The 27552-nt window shown below is 47.9% G+C and overlaps 6 protein-coding genes and 2 long non-coding RNA genes across 15 annotated transcripts; 3 read left to right on the top strand and 5 right to left on the bottom strand.

Moving 5' to 3' along the window:
* Window positions 1–2516: 2516 nt before the first annotated feature.
* On the bottom strand, window positions 2517–6536 carry atg14 (autophagy related 14). Its single transcript, XM_056426416.1, has 11 exons — window positions 6114–6536; window positions 5799–5861; window positions 5617–5659; window positions 5407–5488; window positions 4863–5100; window positions 4554–4783; window positions 4293–4410; window positions 4124–4214; window positions 3905–3990; window positions 3630–3804; window positions 2517–3502 (listed from the first exon to the last, which is right to left on the bottom strand). Exons 1-11 carry the CDS (start codon window positions 6374–6376, stop codon window positions 3380–3382), a joined length of 1512 nt encoding a protein of 503 aa, XP_056282391.1. The 5' UTR covers window positions 6377–6536; the 3' UTR covers window positions 2517–3379.
* Window positions 6537–6832: 296 nt separating this feature from the next.
* tbpl2 (TATA box binding protein like 2) lies at window positions 6833–9749 on the bottom strand. Its single transcript, XM_056426725.1, has 8 exons — window positions 9672–9749; window positions 8988–9132; window positions 8632–8818; window positions 8366–8453; window positions 8050–8141; window positions 7686–7853; window positions 7443–7537; window positions 6833–7296 (listed from the first exon to the last, which is right to left on the bottom strand). Exons 1-8 carry the CDS (start codon window positions 9717–9719, stop codon window positions 7220–7222), a joined length of 900 nt encoding a protein of 299 aa, XP_056282700.1. The 5' UTR covers window positions 9720–9749; the 3' UTR covers window positions 6833–7219.
* Window positions 9750–10251: 502 nt separating this feature from the next.
* On the top strand, window positions 10252–24504 carry jmjd7 (jumonji domain containing 7). 6 transcript variants are annotated; one of them, XM_056426997.1, is made up of 9 exons: window positions 10252–10440; window positions 10786–10939; window positions 11013–11160; window positions 11263–11368; window positions 11431–11487; window positions 11560–11655; window positions 11736–11812; window positions 11874–12033; window positions 24269–24504. In XM_056426997.1, exons 1-9 carry the CDS (start codon window positions 10392–10394, stop codon window positions 24487–24489), a joined length of 1068 nt encoding a protein of 355 aa, XP_056282972.1. In that variant the 5' UTR covers window positions 10252–10391; the 3' UTR covers window positions 24490–24504. The 6 variants fall into 6 exon arrangements, with proteins under 6 accessions (XP_056282972.1, XP_056282971.1, XP_056282974.1 ...); XM_056426996.1 differs by having other exon boundaries at window positions 10254–10440; window positions 11260–11368; XM_056426999.1 differs by lacking the exon at window positions 24269–24504 and adding an exon at window positions 15538–15694 and having other exon boundaries at window positions 10257–10440.
* LOC130201844 (SAFB-like transcription modulator) lies at window positions 12057–14703 on the bottom strand. Its single transcript, XM_056427004.1, has 2 exons — window positions 12412–14703; window positions 12057–12262 (listed from the first exon to the last, which is right to left on the bottom strand). The coding sequence occupies exon 1, from the start codon at window positions 14354–14356 to the stop codon at window positions 13445–13447; it is 912 nt and encodes a 303-aa protein (XP_056282979.1). The 5' UTR covers window positions 14357–14703; the 3' UTR covers window positions 12057–12262; window positions 12412–13444.
* fbxo34 (F-box protein 34) lies at window positions 15699–18763 on the bottom strand. Of its 3 annotated transcripts, none has more exons than XM_056426994.1 (3): window positions 18661–18763; window positions 17810–17983; window positions 15699–17626 (listed from the first exon to the last, which is right to left on the bottom strand). In XM_056426994.1, the coding sequence occupies exon 3, from the start codon at window positions 17617–17619 to the stop codon at window positions 16108–16110; it is 1512 nt and encodes a 503-aa protein (XP_056282969.1). In that variant the 5' UTR covers window positions 17620–17626; window positions 17810–17983; window positions 18661–18763; the 3' UTR covers window positions 15699–16107. The 3 variants fall into 3 exon arrangements, with proteins under 3 accessions (XP_056282969.1, XP_056282968.1, XP_056282970.1); XM_056426993.1 differs by having other exon boundaries at window positions 17810–18027; window positions 18661–18760; XM_056426995.1 differs by having other exon boundaries at window positions 17888–18027; window positions 18661–18760.
* LOC130201846 (uncharacterized) lies at window positions 19018–19689 on the top strand. Its single transcript, XR_008833261.1, has 2 exons — window positions 19018–19101; window positions 19418–19689. It is a non-coding gene; the product is annotated as an uncharacterized LOC130201846 (long non-coding RNA).
* Window positions 21003–26466, bottom strand: lgals3b (lectin, galactoside binding soluble 3b). Its single transcript, XM_056427002.1, has 7 exons — window positions 26376–26466; window positions 24550–24571; window positions 22654–22753; window positions 21913–22376; window positions 21747–21835; window positions 21497–21665; window positions 21003–21303 (listed from the first exon to the last, which is right to left on the bottom strand). Exons 2-7 carry the CDS (start codon window positions 24553–24555, stop codon window positions 21145–21147), a joined length of 987 nt encoding a protein of 328 aa, XP_056282977.1. The 5' UTR covers window positions 24556–24571; window positions 26376–26466; the 3' UTR covers window positions 21003–21144.
* Window positions 25216–25829, top strand: LOC130201847 (uncharacterized). The gene is made up of 2 exons (XR_008833262.1): window positions 25216–25310; window positions 25365–25829. It is a non-coding gene; the product is annotated as an uncharacterized LOC130201847 (long non-coding RNA).
* Window positions 26467–27552: the final 1086 nt, after the last annotated feature.

Here is a 27552-nt window from a genome sequence, read left to right as displayed (position 1 = left end):
GACTTTTAATGTGTGTGCCAAGTTTAGTCATGTTTCGAGCATGTTACATTATATATTTGTTCACGGCGAAGGATCAAACTTTGCTGATGCTAGGACTCGCCACACTTCAACATGTCATTACAACATTCGCAGGGACGCATTATCAAGGTCTTAAGTCTATTCTGGTATATTTTGAGAGGGATCTGAATAATCTGTGAGGAGAAGGATATAAAAGTAGACAACATGTAACTTCCTCTTGCCACTAGGTGGCGCTATGACTATTTTTCTAAATTAGGATATGGATGTCTTCAGGCTCAGTATGTCATGATATATGAGAAATATGCAGCAGATTACATAATGTATGGGCGAGTTACATCAACATTTTTATGGTTGAATGGTGTTTTTTGCCATTTGACCCACCGCACATAGTTTAATATTTTTTAATTATTACAAAGATTTTTCACAGCAAAGGTCTCAAGATCATAATGGGCAAGTTTGGAATGAATCGGGTATAAGTTCTAGGAGGAGTTAACTGTTTTCCAACTGCCCAAAACATGAAAAAGGCTAAAAAAGGCTAAAAAAGGCTAAAAATGCAGATATTGATAGATTAATTGCAGCGCCCCCTAATGTTCAAATATTATGAAAAAAATAGGATAGTTTTAGGCATGCGACATGGACATAGGCTAGCAATTTGGTGAGGATAGGCCAAATAATTTAGAAGTTGTGTGACTTCAAATATTAGGCCACAACCCTTAAATGTTCATTGGTCCATCTCCTCTGAACGCAATAAGATATCAACAAGGTTTTCACTGGTTATGATGACATTGAACCAATAATAGACCACAGAAATGTTCGTATGAATCGGACAAAGCGTTTTGGAGAAATGTGAAAAAGATATTTGTTTACAAAATTCAAAGTGGAAGAAAATCTAAGTAGGCAGAGCTTATGGGTGATATTGGCAATGTTGTAGAGCAGGTCCAAGCGGACATGTATGCCAAATTTCAAGTCAATCTGTCATTGGCGGAAAAAAACGTGGGTACGAACACTCTAGGGGGCGCTAGAGACATTTCTTTTCACCCAAATGCGAGACCTCTAAAATATCAAATTTGTCACCAGTCCTGACTTTCGTTAAGAGAGAAGAAGAAGAACTCTACGAAAAACAATAGGTTCCTCTATGACGAAGTTGTCACGAGGACCCTAAATATATGAATATATGAATGAACGACCTTGTATGAAGCCAAGCTCGTCTCTGTCTGCAGATGAGTTCAGGACTTTGTGTTCACCAAACACGCGCTTCAACCCACTAAGCCACAGCGCCTACATGAAGTTTCCTTTTCACACTACATCAAGTTCTCTTCTCTACCAAAAGTACAAAACCATAAAATTCTAATAGACGATCCGATTCTTGAGGCACTGGCGGGAGTTGAACTGTGAAACGCTTCTTCTCAAATTATTTTCAATTTCAAGTTTTTTTTTTGTCACTGCCGGGGCTTGATTTTTTTTCAAGTTTGTGTTTGTCATTGCCGGGGCTTGAACGCAGGACTTTGTGTTCATCAAACACGCGCTTCAACCCACTAAGCCACAGCACCTATACATGAAGTTACCTTTTCACACTGCATCAAGTTCTCTTCTCTACCAAAAGTACAAAACCATAAAATTCAAATACACGATCCGATTATTGAGGCACTGGCGGGAATTGAACGCTTCTCCTCACATTCTTTTTGATTTCTATTTTTTTCAAGTTTATTTTTTGTCACTGCCAGGGTTGACTTTTTTTCAAGTTTTTTTTTTTCAAGTTTGTGTTTGTCATTGCCAGGGCTTGAACGCAGGACTTTGTGTTCACCAATCACGCGCTTCAACCCACTAAGCCACAGCGCCTACATGAAGTTTCCTTTTCACACTGCATCAAGTTCTCTTCTCTATCAAAAGTACAAAACCATAAAATTCAAATACACGATCCGATTCTTGAGGCACTGGCGGGAGTTGAACGGCACCACTGTGAAACGCTTCTCCTCAAATTCTTTTTGATTTCTATTTTTTTCAAAAAAAATTTTTGTCACTGCCGGGGTTGACGTTTTTTCAAGATTTTTTTTTTCAAGTTTGTTTGTGTGATTGCCGGGGCTTCAACGCAGGACTTTGTGTTCACCAAACACGCGCTTCAACCCACTAAGCCACAGCGCCTACCTGAAGTTTCCTTTTCACACTGCATCAAGTTCTCTTCTCTACCAAAAGTACAAAACCATAAAATTCAAATACACGATCCGATTCTTGAGGCACTGGCGGGAGTTGAACGGCACCACTGTGAAACGCTTCTCCTCAAATTATTTTTTATTTTTTTTCCACTGTCGGGGCTTGTCCACTCTGCAGAGCTCACACACACACACACATATTAGAGAAACATTAGTGTCACTTCATTTGCGTTTCTAAACACAAAAGACAAACAGTGGATGGTGATTGGTGGATGGTAATTGGTGGATGGTCGATAAACATCAGGAACGTTAAACACAAAGTCCAGAAAATAAATGTCGTCTTGAAGGTTCGTGTTCACCAGGACCAGATTTATTAAGAACGCTTTAAAACACTCCGACCCGTTGAAGGAGAACCGGGTTCTCCAAACCCTCAAAGGAACATTTACACTCCGTCCTCAGTTCTGAGAAACCTGCTGCTCAAAACCCGTAGAACCTCAGGGGTTCCTCTCGAACAAACCACAGGGAACCTCAGACAGGATATTATGTTAAAACCTACATTAAGCCCCCTATTTGTATCAGTTTATAAACATGTAATACAAGTTTATAGACATGTAATACCAGTTATAAACATGTAATACAGTTATAAACATGTTTATAACTGTGTATTACACATGTTTATCACACACTGAAGTAACAGAGGTTCTTATTCATTGGGTGAATAATATTATAATATATAATATTGATGATCTGAATCCGATCCATATGGATTACATCTGAACCTGAAGGACCAGAGACCTGATACGGCCTCCATGGTTTGGTGGCTCTTCATTGGTCGGATCAAACCACCTGACATCCTGTTAAGAAACCTGTCATCACATGTTTATAGATTATAAACACAGGACCAAATATTTAATCTGAAATCAGTTCACTTTAAATTCAGAGAATTAAATAATTTCAACAGGACTTGTGAAGCTTCCAGAGAAGAAGATCACTCGTGGGTGCATTCGTGAGTCCTCGTGAGTCCTCGTGGGTCCGGTGTTTAGAGTCTGTAGGTCCAGGTTAGCTGTAGTTTCTCCTGATGCTCTGAACTACGCAACGATTCAGAACCAGCCAGCCGGACCTGACCCCAGTCTAATGTTTGAGACCTCCAGGTGTCCAGACCTGAACCAGTTTGGTCCAGAGTGGTTCAGGTCCCGTGCTTCTGGTCCGGTCTAGCGCTGGCCGGTGTAAGCCCTGAACCAGGAAGTGACCGAGGCAGCAGCAGACGAGATCATCCCTCCAGCGTTGGCTGAGGGCTGGGACACCTGCAATGCACTCTGGGAAAGATCCATGGACTGGGAGGAGAGGAGAGGGGAGGGGGGGGGGGGGAAAGGTTAGAACATCATAGACCACGATAAACTCTACAGACCTAAACCCGGTCTAACTACAGCCCTGAACCCGGTCTAACTGGTCCCGGGGTACCTGTGATGGGATGTCACAGAACCGCGGGCTGGGAACCGTCTCCCAGTCCGTCCCCAGGTCCGTCTCCTCGTCTGTCACAGCCTCATCTCCGCTCTCCTCCGACGGTCCTGCCGCCTCCGGCTCCACGAACTCCATCGACTCCTCCAGGTCTGCGCTCACCTCAAAGGGACCGGTTCTGGACCAGGACCGGAGAGAAGAGTCAGAGACTCTAACAGGTCCAGAAACAACTGGATTCTGCAGAATGTTCTACGTGTGAGGACCAGAAGCCGTCTCACCGGCCCAGGTTGTCGTTGTCGGGGGAAACCAGAAACATGATGTTCCTCAGGGTGTGATGGGGGTGGAGCTTCTCCCCGTCCACATGCTGGACACAAGATCATCAGATAGGTTGTCTCTCAACGATTCTCAAAGAGTCTGAACGAGTCTCAGCGAGCCTCAAAGAGTCTTAAAGAGTCTCATAGACTCTCTAAGAGTCTCAGAGTCTCGTAGTGTCCGACCTGGGAGAAGCAGAGGTGCAGGACGTTGGTGTTCAGCTTGTTCAGGGCTCTGGTGAAGCGGTATCGGCTCAGATTCTCTCCACAGAACTCACTGCAGAACAAACAGACATCAGACACTGTGTTTAACCACTCTGTGCCGTGGCAGTGAAGGCAGCGCTCCCGTTCTCACCTGTTGCAGAGCTTCTTGGGCAGGTTGACGTCCAGGAGGTCAGACAGGATGCTGACCAGCTGCGTGGCGTAGCACAGAGCGGCGCTGATGGTGTGGGCCGGGTTGATGTGGTCCAACTCTGTGGAGCCCAGAGGTCAGAGGTCATTGGAGCAGCTTCAACAACAGACCATCATCTAAGAAGTGTCTGATTGATTTTCTGCTGGTGGATTTATGAACTATTTGTTACCAAGAGCGCTAAAGCCCCGCCCCCTCCCTCCTCACCTGGGCCCTGATTGGTGCTCTTCTCCTCCACCCAGCTGTAGTAGGCGGAGCAGTCCCCGTTGCTGGGCAGGGTGACGGGGGCTCCCGTGATGCTGATGCTGGTCTCTCCGTTCTGGTCGTCCCAGATCCAGCGCCCCGACAGGTAGGTGGTCCTCCGGGCCTCGGCCAGCTCGCTCACCGTGCTGGAGGTCAGCGCAGGGTCGCAGTCCGCCACCACATCTGCGGGGTCTCTGGGGGACACGTGCAGCGGCAGAGGTCAGCTGCACCTGGTCATCTCAGGAGGCCCCGAGGAAGCCCTGGGGGTCTCACCTGCTGCCCTGCTTCTCCTCCGCGGTGTGGAAGATGTGGGCGCTGAGCTCCCGGATGTGGTCTCGCCTCAGACTGGCCAGCTGGCCCAGGCGGCCCTGCAGCTCCCGGCTGCGTCTCTCCAGCAGGTCCCCGAGCCGCCGGTTGTGACGCTCGATCTTGTCCCGTTTGTCCTGGTGCCGCCCGGCGCGGCGCTGAAGCCGCTGGGCCTCCTCCTGGGAGCGCAGCAGAACCTCCTTATCTAGGAGACCAATACCAGGAGCATGAGCCCAGAAGAGGACCACAGACCAGGAGCATGATCCAAGAAGAGGGCCATCAACGTGGACTAGGAGCCCTAAATGAGGCCAAGTCGTACTGGTTTTAGTGTTCAGAGGTTCTCTCAGACATTCTTTAAGTCACCATGAGGACCAAGACCAGCAGCTGTGGACCAACTCATAACCATAACAGGGTTCTCCTCCCAGGGGGTCTTGTATGAACCACTCGAGACCCTCATGATTATTATTCTGTGCAGCTGAAGTTGCAGAAATCCATTTTAACATGAACTCACCACTCTTCACCTCCTCGTTGCCCCCGGCGACCGCCTCCTTCAGCTGCTCGATCTTCATCTTACACGACATGATCTTCCATTGCTGAGGAATACAAATAAATATATAAATACATGTAAATATATATATATATAAATAAATACATATATATAAATATACATATACATATAAATATATATAAATACACACACGCCAAGAATTCGTGGACTCACCATGTGGTCGGCCTGCAGCTTGCGGTCCATGTCCTGGACGACTCTGAGGAGACGAGTTCATGATCAGGAGATCAGAAGCTTTGTTGATCAGAGCTTTGTTTACATCCACAAAACAACCATTTGTATCCACCGGATACATCACATGACATCATCATGACATCATCATGACGTCATCGACATACCTCTGCTGCAGCTGCTCCTTTTCCTTCTTCAGCTTCTTCAGCCGCTCCAACTTCTCAACGTATCTGAAACAAAACATTTAGATTTATATATAGAATATATATCAAATCTATACACCTACACAGGGAGATCTGCAAGGTGAGGTCAGACTGAGGTCAGACTCTAACCTCTTTTAAACTACTCTAACCTCATCTAACCTCCTTTAACCTCTTCTTGTTTGTATTCATGTTGAATATTAACTCTTAAGTATAAAGCGGGTCAATCTCCACGGTACAGAACCGGAAGTGTCGCGTGTGAGTGTAAAGTCCCCCCGGTACCTTTCCGCGTTCCTCCCATCGAAGGACACGAAGTCTCCGGCCCGCACGCAGCGCGCGCAGGTGAGCCGTCGGCGCGAGGTGCTGCACAGCGGGCATCGCTCCACCGCCACGTACAGGCCCTCCGCGTCGTCCACCGACTCCACCGCGGAGCAGCCCGGCAACGAGTGAGCGGCCGTCGGGGCGGGCGGCCGTCGGGGCGGCCTCCCGCCGGAGGACGAGGCGGCGCGGTGCGGGCTGAGCGACAGCCGCGCAGGGGACGCCATGGCCGGGCAAAGAGCGCTGTCGCCTCCTAAGAGCGCTTCCTCCTGGCCTCCATGTTGGTTCTCTGAGGCGACCTGTATTCTGATGTTTTTGTTTTGATGAGCCAAACGATGAGTCCGCCACTTCCGGTTTCCTCTGAACACGTGACGGGTTTGTTTATGAAGTGACGTGAGGATGTGGGCGTTGTCAAGGACTGAAGGGTATTCAAGCAGAATAATGTATTATATCATATATTACAATAATATACATTATATTGTAATTATAATGTATTATATCATATATTATAATATCAATTTTATTGGAATTATAATATATATTATATTAAAGTATTATAAACATTGTATTGCAATTATAATGTATTATTAGAATAAATTATATTGTAATTATATATAATAACATTTAGTTGATAATATTAACTGAATCTGCAAAGTAAAATATTAAGAATTCAGAAGAAAATAAACATTTAAGTCATTTATTTCTTTTCAACATTCAGACACATTCAAAGATCATCTATTTACAAACAGAAAGTGGTGCAGGAGATATCCTCAAACCGGAAGTGGTGCTGGAGATGTCCTCAAACCGGAAGTGGTGCTGGAGATGTCCTCAAACAGGAAGTGGTGCTGGAGATGTCCTCAAATAGGAAGTGGTGTAGGAGATGTCCTCAAATAGAAGTGGTGCTGGAGATGTCCTCAAATAGGAAGTGGTGTAGGAGATGTCCTCAAATAGGAAGTGGTGTAGGAGTTGTCCTCAAATAGGAAGTGGTGTAGGAGTTGTCCTCAAACAGGAAGTGATGTCATCCTCAAACAGGAAGTGGTGTTGTCCTCAAACAGGACGCGGTGTCGTCCTCACTGCTTCCTGAAGCCTCTCAGAATCGGGTAAATGTTCTCAAACGCTTCGTAGATCTCCTCTCGCTCTTTGGCTCCTAGAATGATACAACTAGAATTATTACAACTTTATTCATAAAACTGTGGAGAGACAACAATAATCACATGTGAGCCCATTTAGTTCCAATGAAGGTGTAGAGGACATGAAGGTGGAGAGGACATGAAGCTGATGGAGGGTCTTTACCCGTCAGAACCACTTTCCCCGACACGAAGATGAGCAGCACGATGCGAGGCTTCACCATCCGGTAGATGAGGCCCGGGAACAGTTCTGGTTCATAGCTGGAGACAACCAGCAGGACCGGATCAGACCGGACCAGACCGTGAGGTCCTCTGACCACTTGGTGTGTCCATCAGAGGCTTTATGTTGTAACCTAAGAACTAGAAGATGCGTTTACAGGTACCCCCCTGCTGCCCCCCCCCCCCCTACCTGCTGAACTGTTGGTGGGTCAGCACCAGCCCCTCCAGCCGGATCGGGAAGCAAACGTCGCAGCTGGCCACCATGTTCTGGATCTTAAAGTCCAGGAAACGAGCCGGAAAGCCGAGTTTCTGAACCACACGGGCATACTTCCTGGCTGCTAGTCGGGAGTGCTCCTCACTGCAGACAGACAGGCAGACAGGTAGACAGGTGAGCAGACAGACAGGTAAACAGGTAGGTAGACAGACAGGTAAACAGGTAGGTAGACAGACAGGTAAACAGGTGAGCAGACAGACAGGTAGACAGGTGAGCAGACAGACAGGTAAACAGGTAGGTAGACAGACAGGTGAGCAGACAGACAGGTGAGCAGACAGACCTTTTGGCTCCTGTACAGACCATCTTTCCGGAGCTGAAGATCAGCGATGTGGTTCTGGGGTCTCTGATCCTCATGATGACGGCCGCGAAGCGCTGGACACACGGGTACTTATGCTAAGCTAATGCTAATACACCTGAACACTACATTACCCATCAGCCCCGGCTGTACACTACATTACCCATCAGCCCCGGTTGAACACTACATTACCCATCAGCCCCGGCTGTACACCACATTACCCATCAGCCCTGGCTGAACACTACATTACCCATCAGCTCCGGCTGAACACTACATTACCTATCAGCCCCGGCTGTGTTACCTTTGGGTTGTATTCGGCATTTCTGGCCTGCAGAGCGATGAACTTCAGATCCAGAGGACACCCGAGGTTCACTGTGGAAACGATGTTCCTGAGGAGGACCACGGAGTACTAGGACCACAGAGTACTAATACCACAGAGGAGTACTAGTACCACGGAGGAGGAGTAGTACCATGGAGGACCAGGACCACAGTCTACTTGTACCACGGAAGACGAGGAGTACTAGTACTATGAGGAGTACTAGTACCACAGATGAAGCAGTGACTTACTGTAACATGGGGATGATTCCTGACCTCTCCGTCACGGGGGTCATGGGTGTCATGGGGGTCATGGGGGTCATGGGGCAGAAGGGGGCCGGCCCCTGCTGGGGGTCTTCTGCTGCTGCATCCTGGGAGTTGTGGTCCAGACCGATGCCGCTGTCCTGAGACACGTCTAGAGCGACGGGCCGACTGTCGGCTGGAACACAAAGCACTCTGATCATGTGACCTCACAGGAGCCACGCCCCCTACTCCAGAAGCCACGCCCCCTCCTCCTGTCGGCCAAAGCACTCTGATCATGTGACCTCGCAAAAGCCACGCCCCCTACTCCAGAAGCCATGCCCCCTTCACCGTTACTCGGTGCCTACCTGTTGCATCATCAGGGACTTCGTCGGGGAGGAAGCTGAGGTCGAGCTCCTCCCCCGCCTTCACGGGCAGGTGAGAAAGGGCTGGACCCGTTCCTGAGGGGGCGGGGCTATGGGGGTCAAGTTCCTCCCCCAAAAAACCATAGTCCTGCAATAAAAATAAAACACTGATGTCTGTATTGAGAAGATGTTTCATTCATTAATATGACTCTTTGTATTGTTATTATCTTTAATATTGACCATCTGTATCGTGTTGCACGGACTAATGAATATAATACTCATTATATTAAATAAATATTAAAGACGCTGAAGGCTTCACTACAACAAGCATTCAATCAGTTATTGATCTTCTATTGAACGACAGCATTTAAATGATGTTTACATTATTTTTAGATGGATTGACACAAAGTAAAAATAATCTAAACGTTACACGACCTCATGAATGTTTAATGTTTATGAATGAAGACCAGAATCATTCAAATTACCCTCTGACCCCTCTGACCCCTCTGACTGGGTCCGCTACCTTTAGAGTTCAGCTGTCAATCATTCAGGAGTCCGGTCCTCATGTTTCTCAGTCAACATTTACATTTCATTCACTTCTCACTGACCTCAGTCAGGGACCATGAGGCCCGTGGTCCTCTCTCAGCTCTCTACCCAGCGGAGCTTCATCTGAGGAGTTCTACTCACGTTAGCGATGGAGTCATCGAAGTAACGTTCCAGCGCCGACTCGTCCATGAGGAAAGCCGTCTGGATCCTGGTCCTGGTTTAGACCTGGCAGTCTGGATCCAGCTCCTGGTTCAGGAGCTGGATCCAGACTGAGAGCTGCACAGCTGCATCCAATCCTTAGCTCATCAAGGCACTCAGACTCCAGCTGAAGGAGTGAGGGTCACTTCATGGACAGCTTCATGAACCGTCACAGCCTCGAAACAGGAACACGGAGAATTAAAATAAAGAAACAAGGTTTTAAATAAAAATCTGTAAAAATGATTGAAATGAAAACAGAATGTTTGTTTACTCCTTTGTAGCCTCTTTAGTTTACATCAATACAGTACATGGAACACTTCATCCTCCAGTTTATCACCAACATCATCACATGAAGGAACACTTCATCCTTCAGTTTATCATAAACATTTATCATCACATAGAGGAACACTTCAGTTTATCATGGTATTATAATCATGACTACAGTGCAGTTCATCCTCCCACCTGCAGGGGGAAACCCGCTCGCTGAATCACTCCAGTAACTGAGCTTTGCGCATGCGCAGCGGATGTTAACGCAGCATCATGACAGAGGTCTGACGGCAGGAGGATTTATCGATCAGCAATGATCGTTCCATCGATATCTGATCAGATTTCTAATGTTGGCCTCGTGAGGAACTTCCGGTTGTTTGCTGACGTAGAAACAACATGGAGTATGTGAAGAAGCGCGTGACTGAGTTTTCACTGGAGGCTCACGGTGAGAGAGTGCTGCGAGTAGTACGACTAGTACTACAGAAAGTACTTCCAGTAGTACTTCACTGAGTTATACTCCTGGTAGATTTTAACCAACTAATCACGATTATAAAAAGAATGAATATTTATAATATAATTATTGTTATATTAATTTTGAGTATTTTAATAATAATAAATATTGTGAAGCATTTAAATATTAAATGAAAAGTAACATCAGTTATTGATTATTAATAAACAATCTGTGTCTTCATTTTTAAGTGTAAACAAACTGAACACTAGTACTCCTACAGGTACTACTAGTACTACAAGTACTCCTCCTAGTTTACATTGTTTATTGACGCCCTCTCAGATCTGTACCTCAACCAATCGGTGCCCTTCCTGGAGGAGTCACCTGACCCTCTGCAGTTCTACCGCGACTGGATTGGTCCGAACAAGCCCTGTATCATCCGCAACGCCTTCAGCCATTGGCCGGCTCTGTCCAGATGGACGCCGGCCTACCTGAGGTGAGGAAGCCCCGCCCACTGTTCTTCTTCTGTGGCGTCAGGATGAGACCTCAGACCAGCTTCCTGTCTGCAGGGAGAAGGTAGGGTCAAAGGTCATCAGCGTGGCGGTGACCCCCAACGGCTACGCTGACGCCGTGAGCGGCGACCGCTTCGTGATGCCGGAGGAGAGACGCATGAGCTTCAGCTCCCTGCTGGACATCCTGGAGGGGGCGCCGATCAGGGTATTGATCCACGAGGGGCGGCGAGGATATGTGTATACCAGCAGGGAGGTCTATATATATATATATATATATATATGTGTATATGTCTGTATCTCTCAGCAGGGGGCCGTGTTCTACGTCCAGAAGCAGTGCTCTAACCTCCTGGAGGAACTTCCAGAGCTCACAGACGACCTGGAGACTCACGTGTCCTGGATGAGCGCCGCGCTGGGTGAGTCTCTACTGAGCATGCTCAGTGGCGCCGCACATTAATGTTTAACTCTCTTCTGGTAGGAAAGTTACCGGATGCCGTGAACTTTTGGCTCGGAGAGGCGAGAGCTGTAACTTCCAGTAAGACCTGAACACAACACACCCCCTGTCAGAGGATGTGTGTGTAACACGTGTGTGTGTGTGTGTGTGTAGTGCACAAAGACCACTATGAGAACCTCTACTGCGTGATTTCTGGGGAGAAGAACTTCATCCTGCTGCCGCCCACCGACCGTCCCTTCATCCCCTACGGTAACCATAGCAACCGACCGCGTTCTCTCCAGTCAGCAGGTTAACCGGCTGCAGTAACCATAGCGACCCTTTGTTTCCAGGCTCCTACCAGCCGGCTGTCTACCACCAGAGGGACGACGGAGAGTTTGAGGTCGTCGATCAAACTGGCTCTGAGAAGGTGCGTTCAGGTGTCTGTGAATCTCAGCGCTCTCTGCTATATTTAACCCCCACCCCGTCAGGTCCCGTGGATCCCCCTGGACCCCCTGGACCCAGACCTGGACCGATACCCCGAGTACCGGAAAGCTCGGCCGCTGCGTTGCAGCGTGAAGGCCGGAGAGATGCTGTACCTGCCGTCCCTCTGGTTCCACCACGTGCAGCAGAGCCACGGCTGCATCGCAGGTGACCGGGGGCGCCTGAACGCACCACAACTATACATTAGAGCACCTGAACACACCACGCTTACTGGGGCACCTGAACGCACCACACGTATACATTAGAACATCTGAACGCACCACTCGTACACACGGTATAGCACCTGAACACACCACGTACACATACAAGAGCACCTGAACGCACCGCGTACACATACTAGAGCACCTGAACGCAACACGTACACATACTAGAGCACCTGAACACACCACGCGTACCAGGGCACCTGAACGCACCGCACGTATACATTAGAGCACCTGAACACACCACGCGTACCAGGGCACCTGAACACACCACATATGCATACTAGAGCACCTGAACGCACCACGTGTACACACACTAGAGCACCTGAACGCACCGTCCATATACACGCTAGAGCACCTGAAGGCACCATCCATATACACGCTAGAGAACCTGAACGCACGACATACACACGATAGAGCACCTGAACGCACCAAGTGTACACACGCTAGAGCACCTGAACACACGACGTACACATACTAGAGCACCTGAATGCACCACGCGTACACACGCTAGAGCACCTGAACGCACGACATACACGCTACAGGACCTGAACGCACCACACCTACACACACTGTAGCAACTGAACGCACCATCCGTTCACACACTAGAGCACCTGAACGCACCACGTACGGGTCTGTCGGCGTTTCTCAATATGCGTTCTTGTGCGTACTTCTCTGCTCTCGTGGACTCGTGAAACGTCATCAGTCTCAGCATGAGTACATGTTCCAATTCAAAGTTCGCTTCTCGCAAAGTACTGTCAAAATACCCGGATGTGACTTGATCCTCCCACTTTCCGGAGGATGCATCAGTTGACTTTTTATAAATACTGTAGTGCCCCCTTTTAACGAGAGGCACTACCGGCTGCTCATTGTCGTTTTAGTGAGCTCCAGAGTCCCGATAATTTGTCCTTTGTTCTATTTAGGATCATTACGTTCAGTATTTACATTAAGGCTTGGCTCACATCAAGACGCTCAAAAAAGGTTTGCTCTCGCCAATTTGCAACACCTGGCCTCCCACTTCACCTCATTAAGTAGGGACAAACGACACATTAAAGCAACCTTGACCCACCTAGTGGTGGGAGGTCCAAAGTCACAAAACATGAGAAAATGACTCCAACACACCGGCCCCTAATTGTTTCTGGCAGGGCACAACAATTAATCATACATTTACACAAGGAGCCATTACAAAACAAAACAAAACAACAAAAAGTACCCTTGAAAACAGCCGGCCTCACAACAGCTTCTTATAACCCTGATGAGGTACAGTGTATGGTGGTCTCCTGCAGACCTGATGTAAAATGACCATCCTGCCTGGACTCTTCATCCGGCCATGCTTTCTGTCATCTTTCTTCAAAGAATCATTGCCCCGAGTTGGATGAAACAGTCTCAGATTTTCCACTTCTGACTTCCTGTTTCTTGGGAAAATCTTTGTCCTTTTCTGAGAGTTTATCCAAGTTCTTATCTTCTTTTTTGTACAGACCATTTTTGGCCCTTTTAACATAGATTTTCTTTCCGTGGAGCTGTGTACAGTCGAGGTGGCAGAGGCACCGTGTCACCTCCGTACTGGAAGACATCGTCACCAAGCCACACTTTGACCCAGGACTGCGAGCGTTTGTAACCACCTTGGCACTCAAAACCTTTCCATATTTGCCAAACAGGTTCTTTAGGACAGCGGCTTTGGTGTTTGAAGACAGGCCGCTTAACCATATGTTACGCGAAGAGCTGCTGTTGCCGCTACTGCAGACGGCCTTTTCATCTTTTGTAGCTTTTCCATCTCTGTCTCTTGAAGAGCTCTTTGCTCGACCTGATGCCCCAGTAGTGCAGGGGCCTTTCTTCCCAGAATCCTTTTCTTTGTCACCCATTTCAGCTTTCTTCAGGTTTTTTATGGAAATCCGGTTAACAGTGGCAGCGGGGTAGCCACTCCCCAGCTCATCACTGTATTTTTGAAGGGGGCCATTAATCATCCACCCCAATAGGGTTTTAATGGCATATGGTCCATTGGCATGGCTGTTGATCACTTCCCATGGTTCTATTAACTTTGATGAGTTTGTGCCAATCAACAAATCGACATCAGCATTAATACGAGGAAAGTCTAAACCGTTCAGGTAAGTCCATTTGGTCAATTCTTCTTCGGAAATTATATTGTTTGTCGACACTGGCATTTTCTTCTGCGTGAACAGCTTAGGAAGCTCAAAGAACTGATTTTTGGCAAATTCAGAGATTTCCAAGCCTTCGACAACAAAACATGGAACAGTACTGCTGTGACACATTGTACTTAAATGAACCTTTGTATTTCTTCCTTTGATGTTCAGCTTTTCTATTTAGACGTTCAGAACAGAAAGTGTCAGTACTTCCTGGGTCCAGAAATGCATAAGTTTGTATGATTTTGTTTCCCTTTTGACACTTAACATTGACGGGTAAGATTGGAAGGATGCCGTTACTGCCTCCGGCCCCTGTATGACCACAAGTTGAGACAGTCGTGCCACTCACTAACAATTCCCTTGGCTGATCTTCGCCTTTGCTTCTTTCTCTTGTGTTAATATGCAGAGTGCTGGGATGACATTGATTGCAAACTTCGCAAGACAAGCGCTTATTGCAACTCCTATTAATGTGTCCTGTGTGTGCAAGCAAAGCAAACTCCTTTCTCTTTCAAAAAGTAACATTTTTCCCTTTGTGTTCTTTTCCTTAATTGTAGACAGTGCTCCAATGCATGTCCACCATTACAATACAAACAGGAAATATTGACACCTGTAGATTACACACTTTCTGTTTGAGTCTGAATGCTTTTCTTGTTTTCACTCATATCTGGCCCAGTAGCCATAGACATAGACGGTTGCAAAACTACTACTTATGAATTGTGACCTTGGTTGTGACTTTACTTTGTCGTTTCCTTTATTTACACCATCTTGAGTGTCCTGGATGTTACCAAAGCTAGGATCAAAAATCACTTTTACGTCATACGCAATGAACTTGACAGTGTCTTTAAAGCCAGCTCTGCGACTTTTGGTTTCAGATATGTCACATGCAGTTGCTCTCCATTTCTCTTTGAGCTTGTATGGAAGTTTCTGCATATATACATATACACATACATATGTATATATATATACACACACAAGTTTTTATTTTTAAGTGTGTATATATATATAGACACACACACATTTAAAAATGAAATAATTATATTTAAAGGATAATGAAAAAAGCACAGTTGTCATATTTTGTTTGACTGTAAAAAATAATTTACAGTGAATAATTAAGAGTAAACTCATGAGCAGGAACAGCTGATGTGGTAACGTCATCAAGTCAGCTGCTGTTCCAATCGCAGAAAGACTGTCCTCCCGTCCTTTGGAGTCTGGACTCCCAATACCAGACTCCAAAAGAACACAAGTCTGTACTCGGTGTACTTTGAATTGAGAAATGGCTGGACTCAACCCGGGTATTTTCTGTGCTGCAGTGAACTTCTGGTACGATATGGAGTACGACATCAAGTACAACTACTTCCAGCTGCTGGAGACGCTGTCCGAGGTCACGGGGTCGACGTGACGTCACAGCATGATGTCATCGGGATGATGTCATCGTGAAACAGGACTGAAATAAAATGGTGTACCAAAGACAGAAGATAAAGCTCTTTATTAAAGCAACACATGGATATAGAATCTGTAATATTGCAGTGCCTCAAGGCCACGGCTCCTCTCGACCAATAAGAACGGAGGATTATCAATCAGCTGATTCCTAAACTCTTTATGTACAAGTGTAAACAAAGTGCAGATAGATGTGGGTCCTTCTTCCCGCTGAAGCTCCACCTCCTCACAGACGACCAATCAAACAGCAGATTTTCATGTGACGAAGGGAAAGAGGAGAAGAGGAGGAGGAGGAGGTCCTGTCTGGGACCCCCCCCCACAGGTCATGTGACAAGCTGTGAGGAGACGAAGGAGCAGCGGTCAAAGTGTTACACTTTAGTTTCTTCTTCTTTCCACAAACATAATCTGCTGTTGCATGATGGGAGCTGTAGTTCATGTCAGTATCAGTCGTCATGGCGACCCCGCCTGTAAATGGGCGCATTGATGCTGTGGAACGCCGGCACCCAGCGGTTGTCGTGGAGACCCACGTTGCAGCCGGGCGCGTCGCGGCGGGCGCCACGGCAACACATCCAGAAGCCGGGGCCACCAGGCAGCGCCTGGCAGAACGGCTTGTGGTGCCAGCGGCAAGCCGACACGTCGCCACCGCCGCCGTGTCGCTTGCACTGCTTACAGGGGTCGTCGCGGTAACGGGGATCGGACACCCAGAGCGAGTCGGCGGGCCGCACGCTGTAGTGGTCGATCACGAACAGGAAGTAGCTGCAGCTGCACTTGAGTGCGGCGAGGCTCCTGGTGGGCAGTAGCAGCAGGACGCTCAGCAGCAGGTGAGGCGGCAGCGTGGCGAGCAGCGGCCGCGGCTCCAGCAGCTGCTGCAGGCGGCGCCGCACGGACAGGAAGTCCTGCGACGCCGACGTGCGGCGGCACAGAGTCACGCCCACAACCTCCTCCTCCGCCTCCTCCTCCTCAGCCGCGCTCCTCTCCGATTGGCTGCCGGAATCACAACGTGCGCTAGGGGGGCGGGGCTTAGAGGCAGGAGGCCCACACAAAAACAATAAGCCTGGCAGAGGTTCTGCCTCAGGAGGCGGAGCCTCACCTGAGGGGGGTGTGGTCAGAGCGGGTTCTGAGCAGCTGGTTGGCTCCCTGCCCACACGCAGTGATAGCGATGATGACGGTGATGAAGGCCGGAAGGGGGCGGGGCTCTGGTCGCCAGCGGCGAGCAGGAGGCGCCCCGCCGTCCTCCTCAGGCTGCTGCTCCTCGACAGACCTCCCTCTGTCCTTCTCTTCAGACACTCGGACTCCAGCTTGGCTACCATGTCTGACACCCTGACGCTCTCTGGCTCCTCCCCCCTGGCCTCGGGGGGAGGAGCTCTGGACAGCGTGAATGAGGCAGAGCTCCTCTGGAGGGCGAGCGGGGGTTTGGAGTCCGGCTGCTGCTCGCCGGCTCTCCGCTCCAGGAACGCCACCATCTCCACCACCGACACCTTCTGCTCCTCCGCCGCCATCTTCGCTGCCTCGCCGCCACGCCGCCCGCCACCCGATCGCCGTGGAGACGGTTGCTGCGTGTCCCGTACCCGTGTCTTCGCATCCTGCTGGAGGTTCCGGTTGCTTCCTGACCTGCGGCGCCGTTTGGCACTGCCGTTCTCCTCCCGGCTCCCCTTGGCCTTCCCGGCTCGAGACACGGTGCCGTGGCTCTTCCCCCCCGGCGGCGTCCGGCCGCTGCTGCCGGCGCCGTCTGCGAAGATGGCGATCTTCTCCCGGACGTGCCCGGGCTTGATGACGGTCCAGATGTCCAGCGGGGTGTCGGCATCCTCTCCGGCGGTCTGGAGCCGTCGGAGAGGAGGCGGAGCCTTCAGCGTATTGGTATAGAGGACGCAGAGGGGGAGGCGGCTGATGTTGCCATGGGTACCACTGCAGGTCCTCACAAACAGGCTGCTGCACCGAGACGACTTCAGGTGCATGATGGTCCTGGGGGAGAGGGAGGGGGGGCACAAACACTTCATCAACATATTTATTATTATACGGTTTAAAGGAGCTGAATAAACAACATGGTGGTGGACTTATGGGGGTCGGGTCTCTGTATGGACTAGCTCTAGGTGCAGGACGCTCCTTAATAATAATCTATCGCTCCTCGTCTCCTTTCTTCCTCACCTCCTTTCCTCCCTGTGTGTCCTCACGCGTCCCACAGAGCACAGCAACCCTGATCACCTGCAGGAACTCCTTGTTTACCTCCAGGCTGCGTGCTGATTGGCTGGTGGTGGTAGGGGGGCGTGGTCCTGGTTTGAGTGATCCTTCAGCTTTACATCTCTCAGGCTTCACTGGTTCCTACCACACAGGAAAAAGAACCAGCTGACCTCGCGCTCCTCCCCCTTATGACACACACACACACACACACACGATGCCTTCAAGGACACATCAAGATATCTGAGAATCAGCTGCTGAACGTTTAGTGTGTAACAACGAACACAAAGACAATAAAAATAAAGAAACCTGAACATAGAAAAATACAAGAAAAACATTGACTGAGGACAGACTTCACATTTATACACACACATGCATGTATATAAACATTACACTACATATGATCATATTAAACGTATTAAACATATTAAACATAACCCTGTCCTGCAGTACGTGGTGGATAATAAAGTCCCCAGGTCCTTTAGTCTCTCCATTCTGTACATAACCAGCTAGTTAGTCCTCCAGCAGTAACTAGAGATAGCTAGAGCTAACTAGTTTTTCTACCCAGCAGCAAAGATAGCTGATAGCAGGTAGAGAAGAGATGGCTGAGAACAAACAACAAACTGTGCTAGCAGTCACGCTAACTAGCATGCTAGTAGCCGCGGCAGTCTAAAGCCATGATACGCCTAGCTAACTGACTAGCCTCTGAAGCTAACTAGTGCACAAGAAAGCTGTTTCCCAATAAAAGTGTTTGTTTGTGTAGGTGTTTGTTTGTTTACGTGTTTGTTTACAGCAGCTCGCGAGCCGAGGGTCACACTCACCTGAAACAGGAACCCTCTCGTGTTTCCGGGTTCGTCCCGGTCCCGGTCTCGGTGTCCCCGGTGAATCGGTTTTAACGGAGTTCCTGGAGTTTGATCCTCTGAACGAACTAACGACGAGCTGGAGCCGCTGCGTCATGACGTGCTGGAGCCGCTGCGTCATGACGTCGCTGGAGCCGCTGCGTCATGACGTCGCTTGAGCCGCTGCGTCATGACGTCGGCAGCCTGCCAAAGATCGTCTACGATCAAGAGGATCTTTTTCTGGGGGAAATGTCGTTTCACTTTTACTTCAAGATTTTCCTTTGAGACTGAACCTGCCCTCTCTCTCATCTTTGAGGCCAGGGCCTCAAGAGACATGCAGTCAGTTCCTGACCTTTGACCTCACCCAAAGTCCATCTGAGAGAACACTTCCTGAGCAGAATGAGACCAGGACTGGTGCCGATGGTGAGAACATATTGTGCCCCTTGGAAAACGTTTCCTCCGATATCCTGAATAGACTGAGCACGAGTTACACAGGAAAGATTAACAGAAAGTTAGCTTTATTATTTGATGAAGACAATCACAAGTTGTATTTGTTGTTTTCTTTATACCTATTGTTTATATGATTGATATTGCACTTTTAATGTCAGTGATTAGTTTTGTGTTTTCTTTACGACATTATTACTTAATTATTCACTTTATAAAAACTGGAATGGTCCTTATTGGCACTATAATACAACATGAACATGTGAAAGAGAGGGTGCCCTACTCTTTGCTTCAGTTTCAACAACAACAACAACAACCTGCTTCCGATATCAATTATGAAAAATGCATTGGACAGAACCAGAGGTCAACGGTCAGAGTGTCTCTGCCTGGGAACATGGCGGAGAAGAGGAGGAGCCGTCACACCTGTAGCAGCAGGTGTTCACCTTCCAACGTGTTACATTTGTTCGTCGTGTTAAGTGTTCAAAAATCCCCGGGTGCTGAACCGAAGAAAATGTCCGGAGTCAAAAAGTTATAATCAAATGTATTTAATAAAAAGTATTACGAATAGTTGATAATAACTAATAACTGTTCAGATACAGAGTATAAATTCTCGGCACAATCCACAGACCACTCCTGGCTAATCCAATTGCAGTTAACTGTCTCTTGCTCCACCTAAAAAAGTGTCTTGGCATCATCCGATTGTTCATTTTGTATCTCCTGGGCGTCCCGGCCCCAGGGGAGTTATCCACTTCTCATTGGTTACATTGTCCAGCGAACACCTTTTCTCCATTCGCTCATTGGCCGAGCCGTCTGGCTGTTGGTAGATTCGCATATCCACATGATGTCATCACTCCGGCCACCATTTGCCCTCTGACATGCGGCGCTTCGCATGAATGGGGTCTCTTACAGGGGCTCCCCAGCGGTCCTCTCTCCATGTCGGGGGATGGGGATTCCTTGCTGCCAGTGATCTGTTTCTTGGCACACAAAGAGATTCATCTTGCCAGTGTGTTACAGTAATCCATTATATAATAATCCACAGACATTGCCAAACAATATTGTAAATTATTAAACAATAACACACATTCTATAACAACATGTATGAAGTTATGGTATATTAGTAAATCCTAATTTACATATTGCTTGAGTAAATTGTCTAATTCAACAGTCGCCATCTTGGTTTTTTTCCTTCGCAATCTTGGTTTTGTGCGTCGCCATCTTGGTTTTTGTAGGTCGTCATCTTGTTTTTATTTGTCCAACCAAATGCTGAATGAGACATTTTAAGGCTACCAAAGAGTAGAAATTAACTCTGAAGATAAAACATACCATTATGTGCCCTCGATGGCGGCCTGTCCAGGGTGTCCCCTGCCTTCGCCCTATGTCAGCTGGGATCGGCCTAATGAGGATAAGCGGTATTGATGATGGATGGATGGTAAAACATACGAGAGGATTAAAGATTTAGGAGGGAAACAACGCCGTGGTTGAGACCTGTCAATCACCTTGTAGCCCCACCCTAAAACACACCCTTCTTTATGACCTGTTTTACTACTGGCTTCACTTCTCAGACCCGGAGGTGGATGCCTGGTCTTTGGCACAGGGCGCCATGACGGGAGAAACATATTGTGTACTCAAAGAGGATAGTGGTTCATTGTGTTCATGTATCTTCTGGACTACCTGGTCCTTTGCAGACCAAGAACACCTCGGCACAAGGACCCCTGCAGCTCCAGTGTTTGAGGAGCTCTCATCATGTGATGTGGATCAGGCCTCCTCTAACCCTCTAAATCGGTCTTTTTACAGCATTGATGGTGTCAACAGAGGTCAAAGCTGTCAGGGTTCGGCCCTGTCATGCAACGCGGATACAAACAGAGACAAACTCCAACAAATCTGAGATGAAAACTTTATTTGTTCTGTCTTGTGAATCCCCAACAGATCTCCCACGGATCCACAGTAGATCTCTGGTGAGTACCAACAGGTCCATAATGGATCCACAGTAGATCTGTGTCAGATCTTTGGGGATCTGGCGCCTCAGGGCAGAGTCTCCATGCGGACGTCGCTCAGCGTGAGGTCGTTGTGGATGCTGAGCTTGTTGATTTGCTTCAGGTTGATGATCCGGTGCCGGTATTCCAGGAGGTGAGAGCTGTTCAAGGCCACCTTGAACTCTCGTTTGGTGCACAAGATCTTCAGCTGCAACAACAAAGCACAAACTCATCATCATCAACCTGCTCCGTCAGACTGGAACTTCACATAGACTTCATGACACATTCAGGGAGCCTTCGACACCTCAGCCTCACCGTAGAAGACAACAAACAAACAAGGACTCAGCATTAAATGATAACAACCTAAACTATTAGCTTTAAAATATAAACCACGTGTTGACCTCGAAAGGCTGTCCGGGGACGAAGGGGAAGGCCGACAGCTCTCTCTCCTCTCGGCCCCACTTCTTGCCGATGCAGGTGTTCCTCACGATCACATTGTGGCCGTTTTCATTGAAGCGAGGGTTGAAGTGGAAGGCCAGGTCCTCTGCTGTTGACAGATTCACGGTGACACTGAAACACACCGATGAGTTCACTGCATGAGTATGTGACCGTTCATCCATTCATTAGTAGAGTTCAGTAAGGGGTCCTGACTTCTGAGCATTTTTGTTCACGGTTCCGATGATGGTGATGAGCAGTTTGTCATGAACCCCGTTCAGCAGACTCTGTTCGTACGGAACCGCCTGTCAACAACAAACAGCTGTTACCTCCACCCACCATAAGCCATCAGCCATTATCAACATCCATCTCTCTGGCTCACCAGATTCTTTTGGGGTCCAGATCCAAAACCAGGTCCTGGTCCAGGTCCAGGTCCAGGTGCAGATGGTTGGGGGCTGGGAGAGGGCCAGTTGGGCTGGCTGGGCTGTCCGGGTTGTCCGGGCCAGGAGGGCTGTCCGGGCTGTCCGGGTTGTCCGGGCCAGGAGGGCTGTCCGGGCTGTCCGGGCTGTCCCGGCCAGGAGGGCTGTCCGGGCTGTCCGGGTTGTCCGGGCCAGGAGGGCTGTCCGGGCTGTCCGGGTTGTCCGGGCCAGGAGGGCTGTCCGGGCTGTCCGGGCTGTCCGGGCCAGGCCCCTCCACCTCCAGGCTGACCTCCAGGCGGTCCGGACCAGGCCCCTCCACCTCCAGGCTGACCTCCAGGCGGTCCGGACCAGGCCCCTCCACCTCCAGGCTGACCTCCAGGCTGACCTCCAGGCTGACCTCCAGGCCAGGCGGGGTTAGCGGGGTTACCTGAACGAATACATAATATCTTTATGGTCTTGAATCTGAGGTTGGACCAGCGGTCAGAGCTCCTCTCAGCACCTTGGCATAAACTTTTTTGTAAAGCCCAGAATCACAAATTACAAACTACTCTCCGAGGGCTTTACCATCTGTACACAGAGACATCCTGACATTTGACCTCACATCATTCATACCCTAATTTTAAATCCAGCAGAATTAAAGATCTCTTTTTTTTTCTTGAAGCGATCAACAATAAAGGAAGAGAGTGTGATGATGATAACGGTACCTGGCCAGGTGGAGTTAGCAGGTTGTCCAGGCCAGGCCCCTCCAGGCTGAGGTTGCTGGTTGCTGCCACCAGAGGGCCAATCTCCGAGAGCGTCACTCAGCTGCAGAGAGAGAGAGAGAAGTGAAGAACAGGAAGTGAGAAACGTGACTTGCTGCAGTTCTTCTGACGACCACCAGGTGCTGCTGCGCCCAAACAGTTGTAGTTCTGTCCTGATACTAACGGCGTTTCTCAATTCAAAGTACACGAGTACAGACTTGTGTTCTTTTGGAGTCTGGACTTGGGAGTCCAGACTACGGAGGACGGGAGGACGGGAGGACGGTCTTTCTGCGATTGGAACAGCAGCTGACTTGATGGCGTCACCACATCAGCTGTTCTTGCTCCTGGGTTTACTCTAATTATTCACTGTAAATTATTTTTTACAGTCAAATAAACAAAACATCCTAAAATTACATTCCGTGACTCAACAACAGTAGTATTTATAAAAAGTCAACTGTCAGTAGTTTATTTTCTCCTCCGCTATTGTTTCCGGTTGCTGGTGAAATGCATTCTGGGATATCTGCTGGCCAGAGTACGCACAAGTCTCCTCTGATGCATCCTCCGGAAAGTGGGAGGATCAAGTCACATCCGGGCATTTGGACCGTGCTTTGCGAGAAGCGAACTTTGAATTGGAACATGTACTCGAGCTGCGACTGATGACGTTTCACGAGTCACGAGGACACAAGTAGAGGAAAGTACGCATATTGAGAAACGTCGTAAATCAGTCGTGGTTCCCAGAGAGCGCCACATAGTGGCTGTTCGAGGTAAGGCAGGTTTAAAACACTTTCCTTAAACAGGATGTAGAGAAGACGCTCATAGGAATGAATTCAAAAGCTGCATGTTCTTTTATCTAAATAGTTAAGATTTAAATTTACTGGCCTCACAAAACATTTCCTCTTCACTGCCAGCTATAGTCAACAATCCTACCTGTCTACCTACCTATCTGTCTACCTACCTATCTGTCCGCCTACCTTTATGTCTACCTACCTATCTGTCCACCTACCTATCTGTCCACCTACTTATCTGTCTCCCTATCTATCTACCGGTCTACTTACCTACCTATTTTTAGTGTCCATAAACGTAGCACATAGTGTCCCTGAACATGGCACATAGTGTCCCTGAAAGCAGCACATAATGTCCCTAAACGCAGCACATAGTGTCCCTGAATGCAGCACATAGTGTCCCTGAATGCAGCACAGTGCAGGGCTCTCAAGTCTCACGCATTGAGCGTGAGACTCACGCATTTCGGTCTTATCTCACGCACTCCCGCCACACATCGAATTCCTCACGCTGAAAAAACCTCTCGGCTATTTAATGCTTGAATGCAGGGGTGCTCAATACGCCGATCGATTGTTCCGCTGCAGAGCTCCGACGCCGGTCTGCGCGCATTGGGATGGAGCAAAAAAATAGTCACTAGCACTAATACCCCCCCCCCCGTCAACAACTCTCTTCGGCTCGATGCCGGCGCGCGCAACGGTCAGCTGTATCGGGTGCTGATGGAAATCTCACGCTTGCCTGTCTTCAAAACTTGAGAGCCCTGACAGTGTGTCCCTGAACGTAGCACAGAGTGTGTTCACAGGGTCTGTTGGTGACGGACTCATCAGGAATGTTATGTGTGAAGGCGTTGACACTGTTGACTCCACCCCAACTCACACACACACACACACACACACACACACACACAAACACACAAGCACAAACAGCTGGTCGGTGCCTTTAATGCACCACAGAAGAAGAAGAAGAAGAAGAAGAAGAAGAAGAAGGAGGAGGAGGAGAAGAAGGAGGAGAAGAAGTGATTGAAAGAATCAAAGATTAATAAATAAACACGTTGTTGAAGATGAAGATGAAGAGGTGACTCACATCCATGCTGCTGGTTTGAGATCTGAAACACAGGAACAACCAGTCAGACCATGGTACTAATACACAGAGTACTAATACTGCTACAGAGTACTTATACTGCTACAGAGTACTAATACTGCTACAGGGTACTAATACTGCTACAGAGTACTTATACTGCTACAGAGTACTTATACTGCTACAGAGTACTAATACTGCTACAGGGTACTAATACTGCTACAGGGTACTAATACTGCTACAGAGTACTAATACTGATACAGGGTACTAATACTGCTACAGAGTACTTATACTGCTACAGAGTACTTATACTGCTACAGAGTACTAATGCTGCTACAGAGTGCTTATACTGCCACAGGTACTAATGCTGCCACAGGTGCTAATACTGCCACAGAGCACTAATACTGCTACAAAGTACTTATACTGCCACAGAGTACTAATACTGCAGAGAGTACTAATACTGCCACAGGGCTAATACTGCCACAGAGCACTAATACTGCCACAGAGTACTAATACTGCCACAGAGCACTAATACTGCCACAGGTGCTAATGGCCACAGAGCACTAATACTGCTAGAGAGCACTAATGCTGCCACAGGGCACTTATACTGCCAGAGAGTACTAATACTGCCACAGGCACTAATACTGCTACAGAGCACTTATACTGCTACAGAGTACTAATACTGCTGCAGAGTACTTATACTGCTAGAGAGTACTAATACTGCTACAGGGTACTAATACTGCTACAGAGTACTAATACTGCTACAGGTGCTAATACTGCCACAGGGCTTATACTGCTACAGGGTACTAATACTGCTACAGAGTACTAATACTGCTACAGAGTACTAATACTGCTACAGGGTACTAATACTGCTACAGAGTACTTATACTGCTAGAGAGTACTAATACTGCTACAGGGTACTAATACTGCTACAGAGTACTTATACTGCTACAGAGTACTAATACTGCTACAGAGTACTAATACTGCTAGAGAGTACTAATACTGCTACAGGGTACTAATACTGCTACAGAGTACTTATACTGCTAGAGAGTACTAATACTGCTACAGGGTACTAATACTGCTACAAAGTACTAATACTGTTTTAGTACTAGTGCTATTTTTTCCTGCTCCCACACTGTACCCCTCATAGTCTGGTTTTTTTTCTTTTTTTCTCGCCTCTCTTCCCTCATGTTATGCTGTAATCTTCCATCCACCCTTTCTTGCAATTTCGTTGCTTTTGTACCTGTACTCTAGTCAATGACAAATAAAACCAATACCAAAACCAATACCAATACCAATACTGCTACAAAGTACTTATACTGCTACAGAGTACAAACACAGAGTACTAATACTGCTACAGAGTACATATACTGCTACAGAGTACGTATACTGCTACGGATGACTTATACTGCTAGAGTACTAATACTGCTACAGAGTACTAATACAGTGATGTGTTAGTTCTGCTACAGAGTACTTATACTCTTAAAGAGTACTTATACTGTGATGTGTTAGTACTGTTACAGAGTATTTATACTGTGTAGTAGTAGCACCACTGTTAGAGGGTATTTATACTGTGTAGTAGTAGTACTGTTAGAGTATTTATACTGTGTAGTAGTACTGTTACACACTAACAGCCTATAACAGGATCATCACATGATTCTCAGAACAGAGAAGTTAGTGAAGAAGAAAGAGTTCTGTTTCTGTCAACAGCTTTACAACTTAAAGAGAAGAAGAAGAAAAGGAGTAGAAGAAAAGGAGGATAAGGAGGAGTAGTAGAAAAAGGAAAAGAAGAAGAAGAAAAGGAGGATAAGGAGGAGTAGAAGTCGACGTACCTGAAACCGCTACAGACTCAGAGTGCCTGAGCTGAGCCCGGTAGTTCGAGCCTCTCCCTGTTCAGACCACACCTACATGTTGAAAACAGGTTTTTCTGGGAAGTCATCAATGGATTATTTTGTTTGCTTTGTTCGCGTTGCCATGGAAACCACAGGGCCGACAACGACATTTATTCTTTATGACCTTTGGCGTTTCCACCAAACGCAATTCCTTCAACACCTCCAACACCTTCAAGACCTCCAACAACTTTAAGACCTTCACAACCTTCAAGACCGTCAACACCTTCAATACCTGAAATACCTTCAAGACCTTCAAGACCTTCAATACCTTCAATACCCACACACACCTACAAAGGACAGCAATTATTTACTGTAACTGAAGGTGTTGAGGCAAGCAAATGGCTGCAGTGTGTGTGTGTGTGTGTGCATGCGTGTGTGTGCATGTGTGTGTGTGTGCGTGGGTGTGCATGTGCGTGGGTGTGTGTGTGTGAGAAGGGTGGGACAGAGAAGCAGTGTGAAATGGGTGAGGAGGCTGAACAGAGAATTAGTGTTGACTGCATGCATCCCAAGGGAGAACACACGCACACAAACACACACACACATACAAACACACACACATACACACACGCACACCCCCACACACACACACACATATCTACCCACACACAGCGTCAGTACTTCCCTGTGCAGTGCACACATACATCACATATGTTCATTACTAAAACCAACTTTTAACCCCTAACCCTGTATTTGTCTCCATGTTTGTCTTCCTGACACAACCAGAGACACAACCAGAGATACAACCAGAGACACAACCAGGGACACAACCAGAGACACAACCAGGGACACAACCAGAGACACAACCAGGGACACAACCAGAGACACAACTAGGGACACAACCAGGGACACAACTAGGGACACAACCAGAGACACAACCAGGGACACAACCAGAGACACAACCAGAGACACAACCAGAGACACAACTAGGGACACAACCAGAGACACAACCAGGGACACAACCAGAGACACAACCAGAGACACAACTAGGGACACAACTAGGGACACAACCAGAGACACAACCAGAGACACAACCAGAGACACAACTAGGGACACAACCAGAGACACAACCAGAGACACAACCAGAGACACAACTAGGGACACAACCAGAGACACAACC

The sequence above is a fragment of the Pseudoliparis swirei genome, chromosome 11 (genome assembly GCF_029220125.1).
Source record: "Pseudoliparis swirei isolate HS2019 ecotype Mariana Trench chromosome 11, NWPU_hadal_v1, whole genome shotgun sequence".
In the NCBI taxonomy this organism is placed as follows: domain Eukaryota; kingdom Metazoa; phylum Chordata; class Actinopteri; order Perciformes; family Liparidae; genus Pseudoliparis; species Pseudoliparis swirei.
The sequence above is the reverse complement of the archived record's forward strand: the minus strand, read 5'-3'. Positions and strand labels throughout refer to the sequence as shown.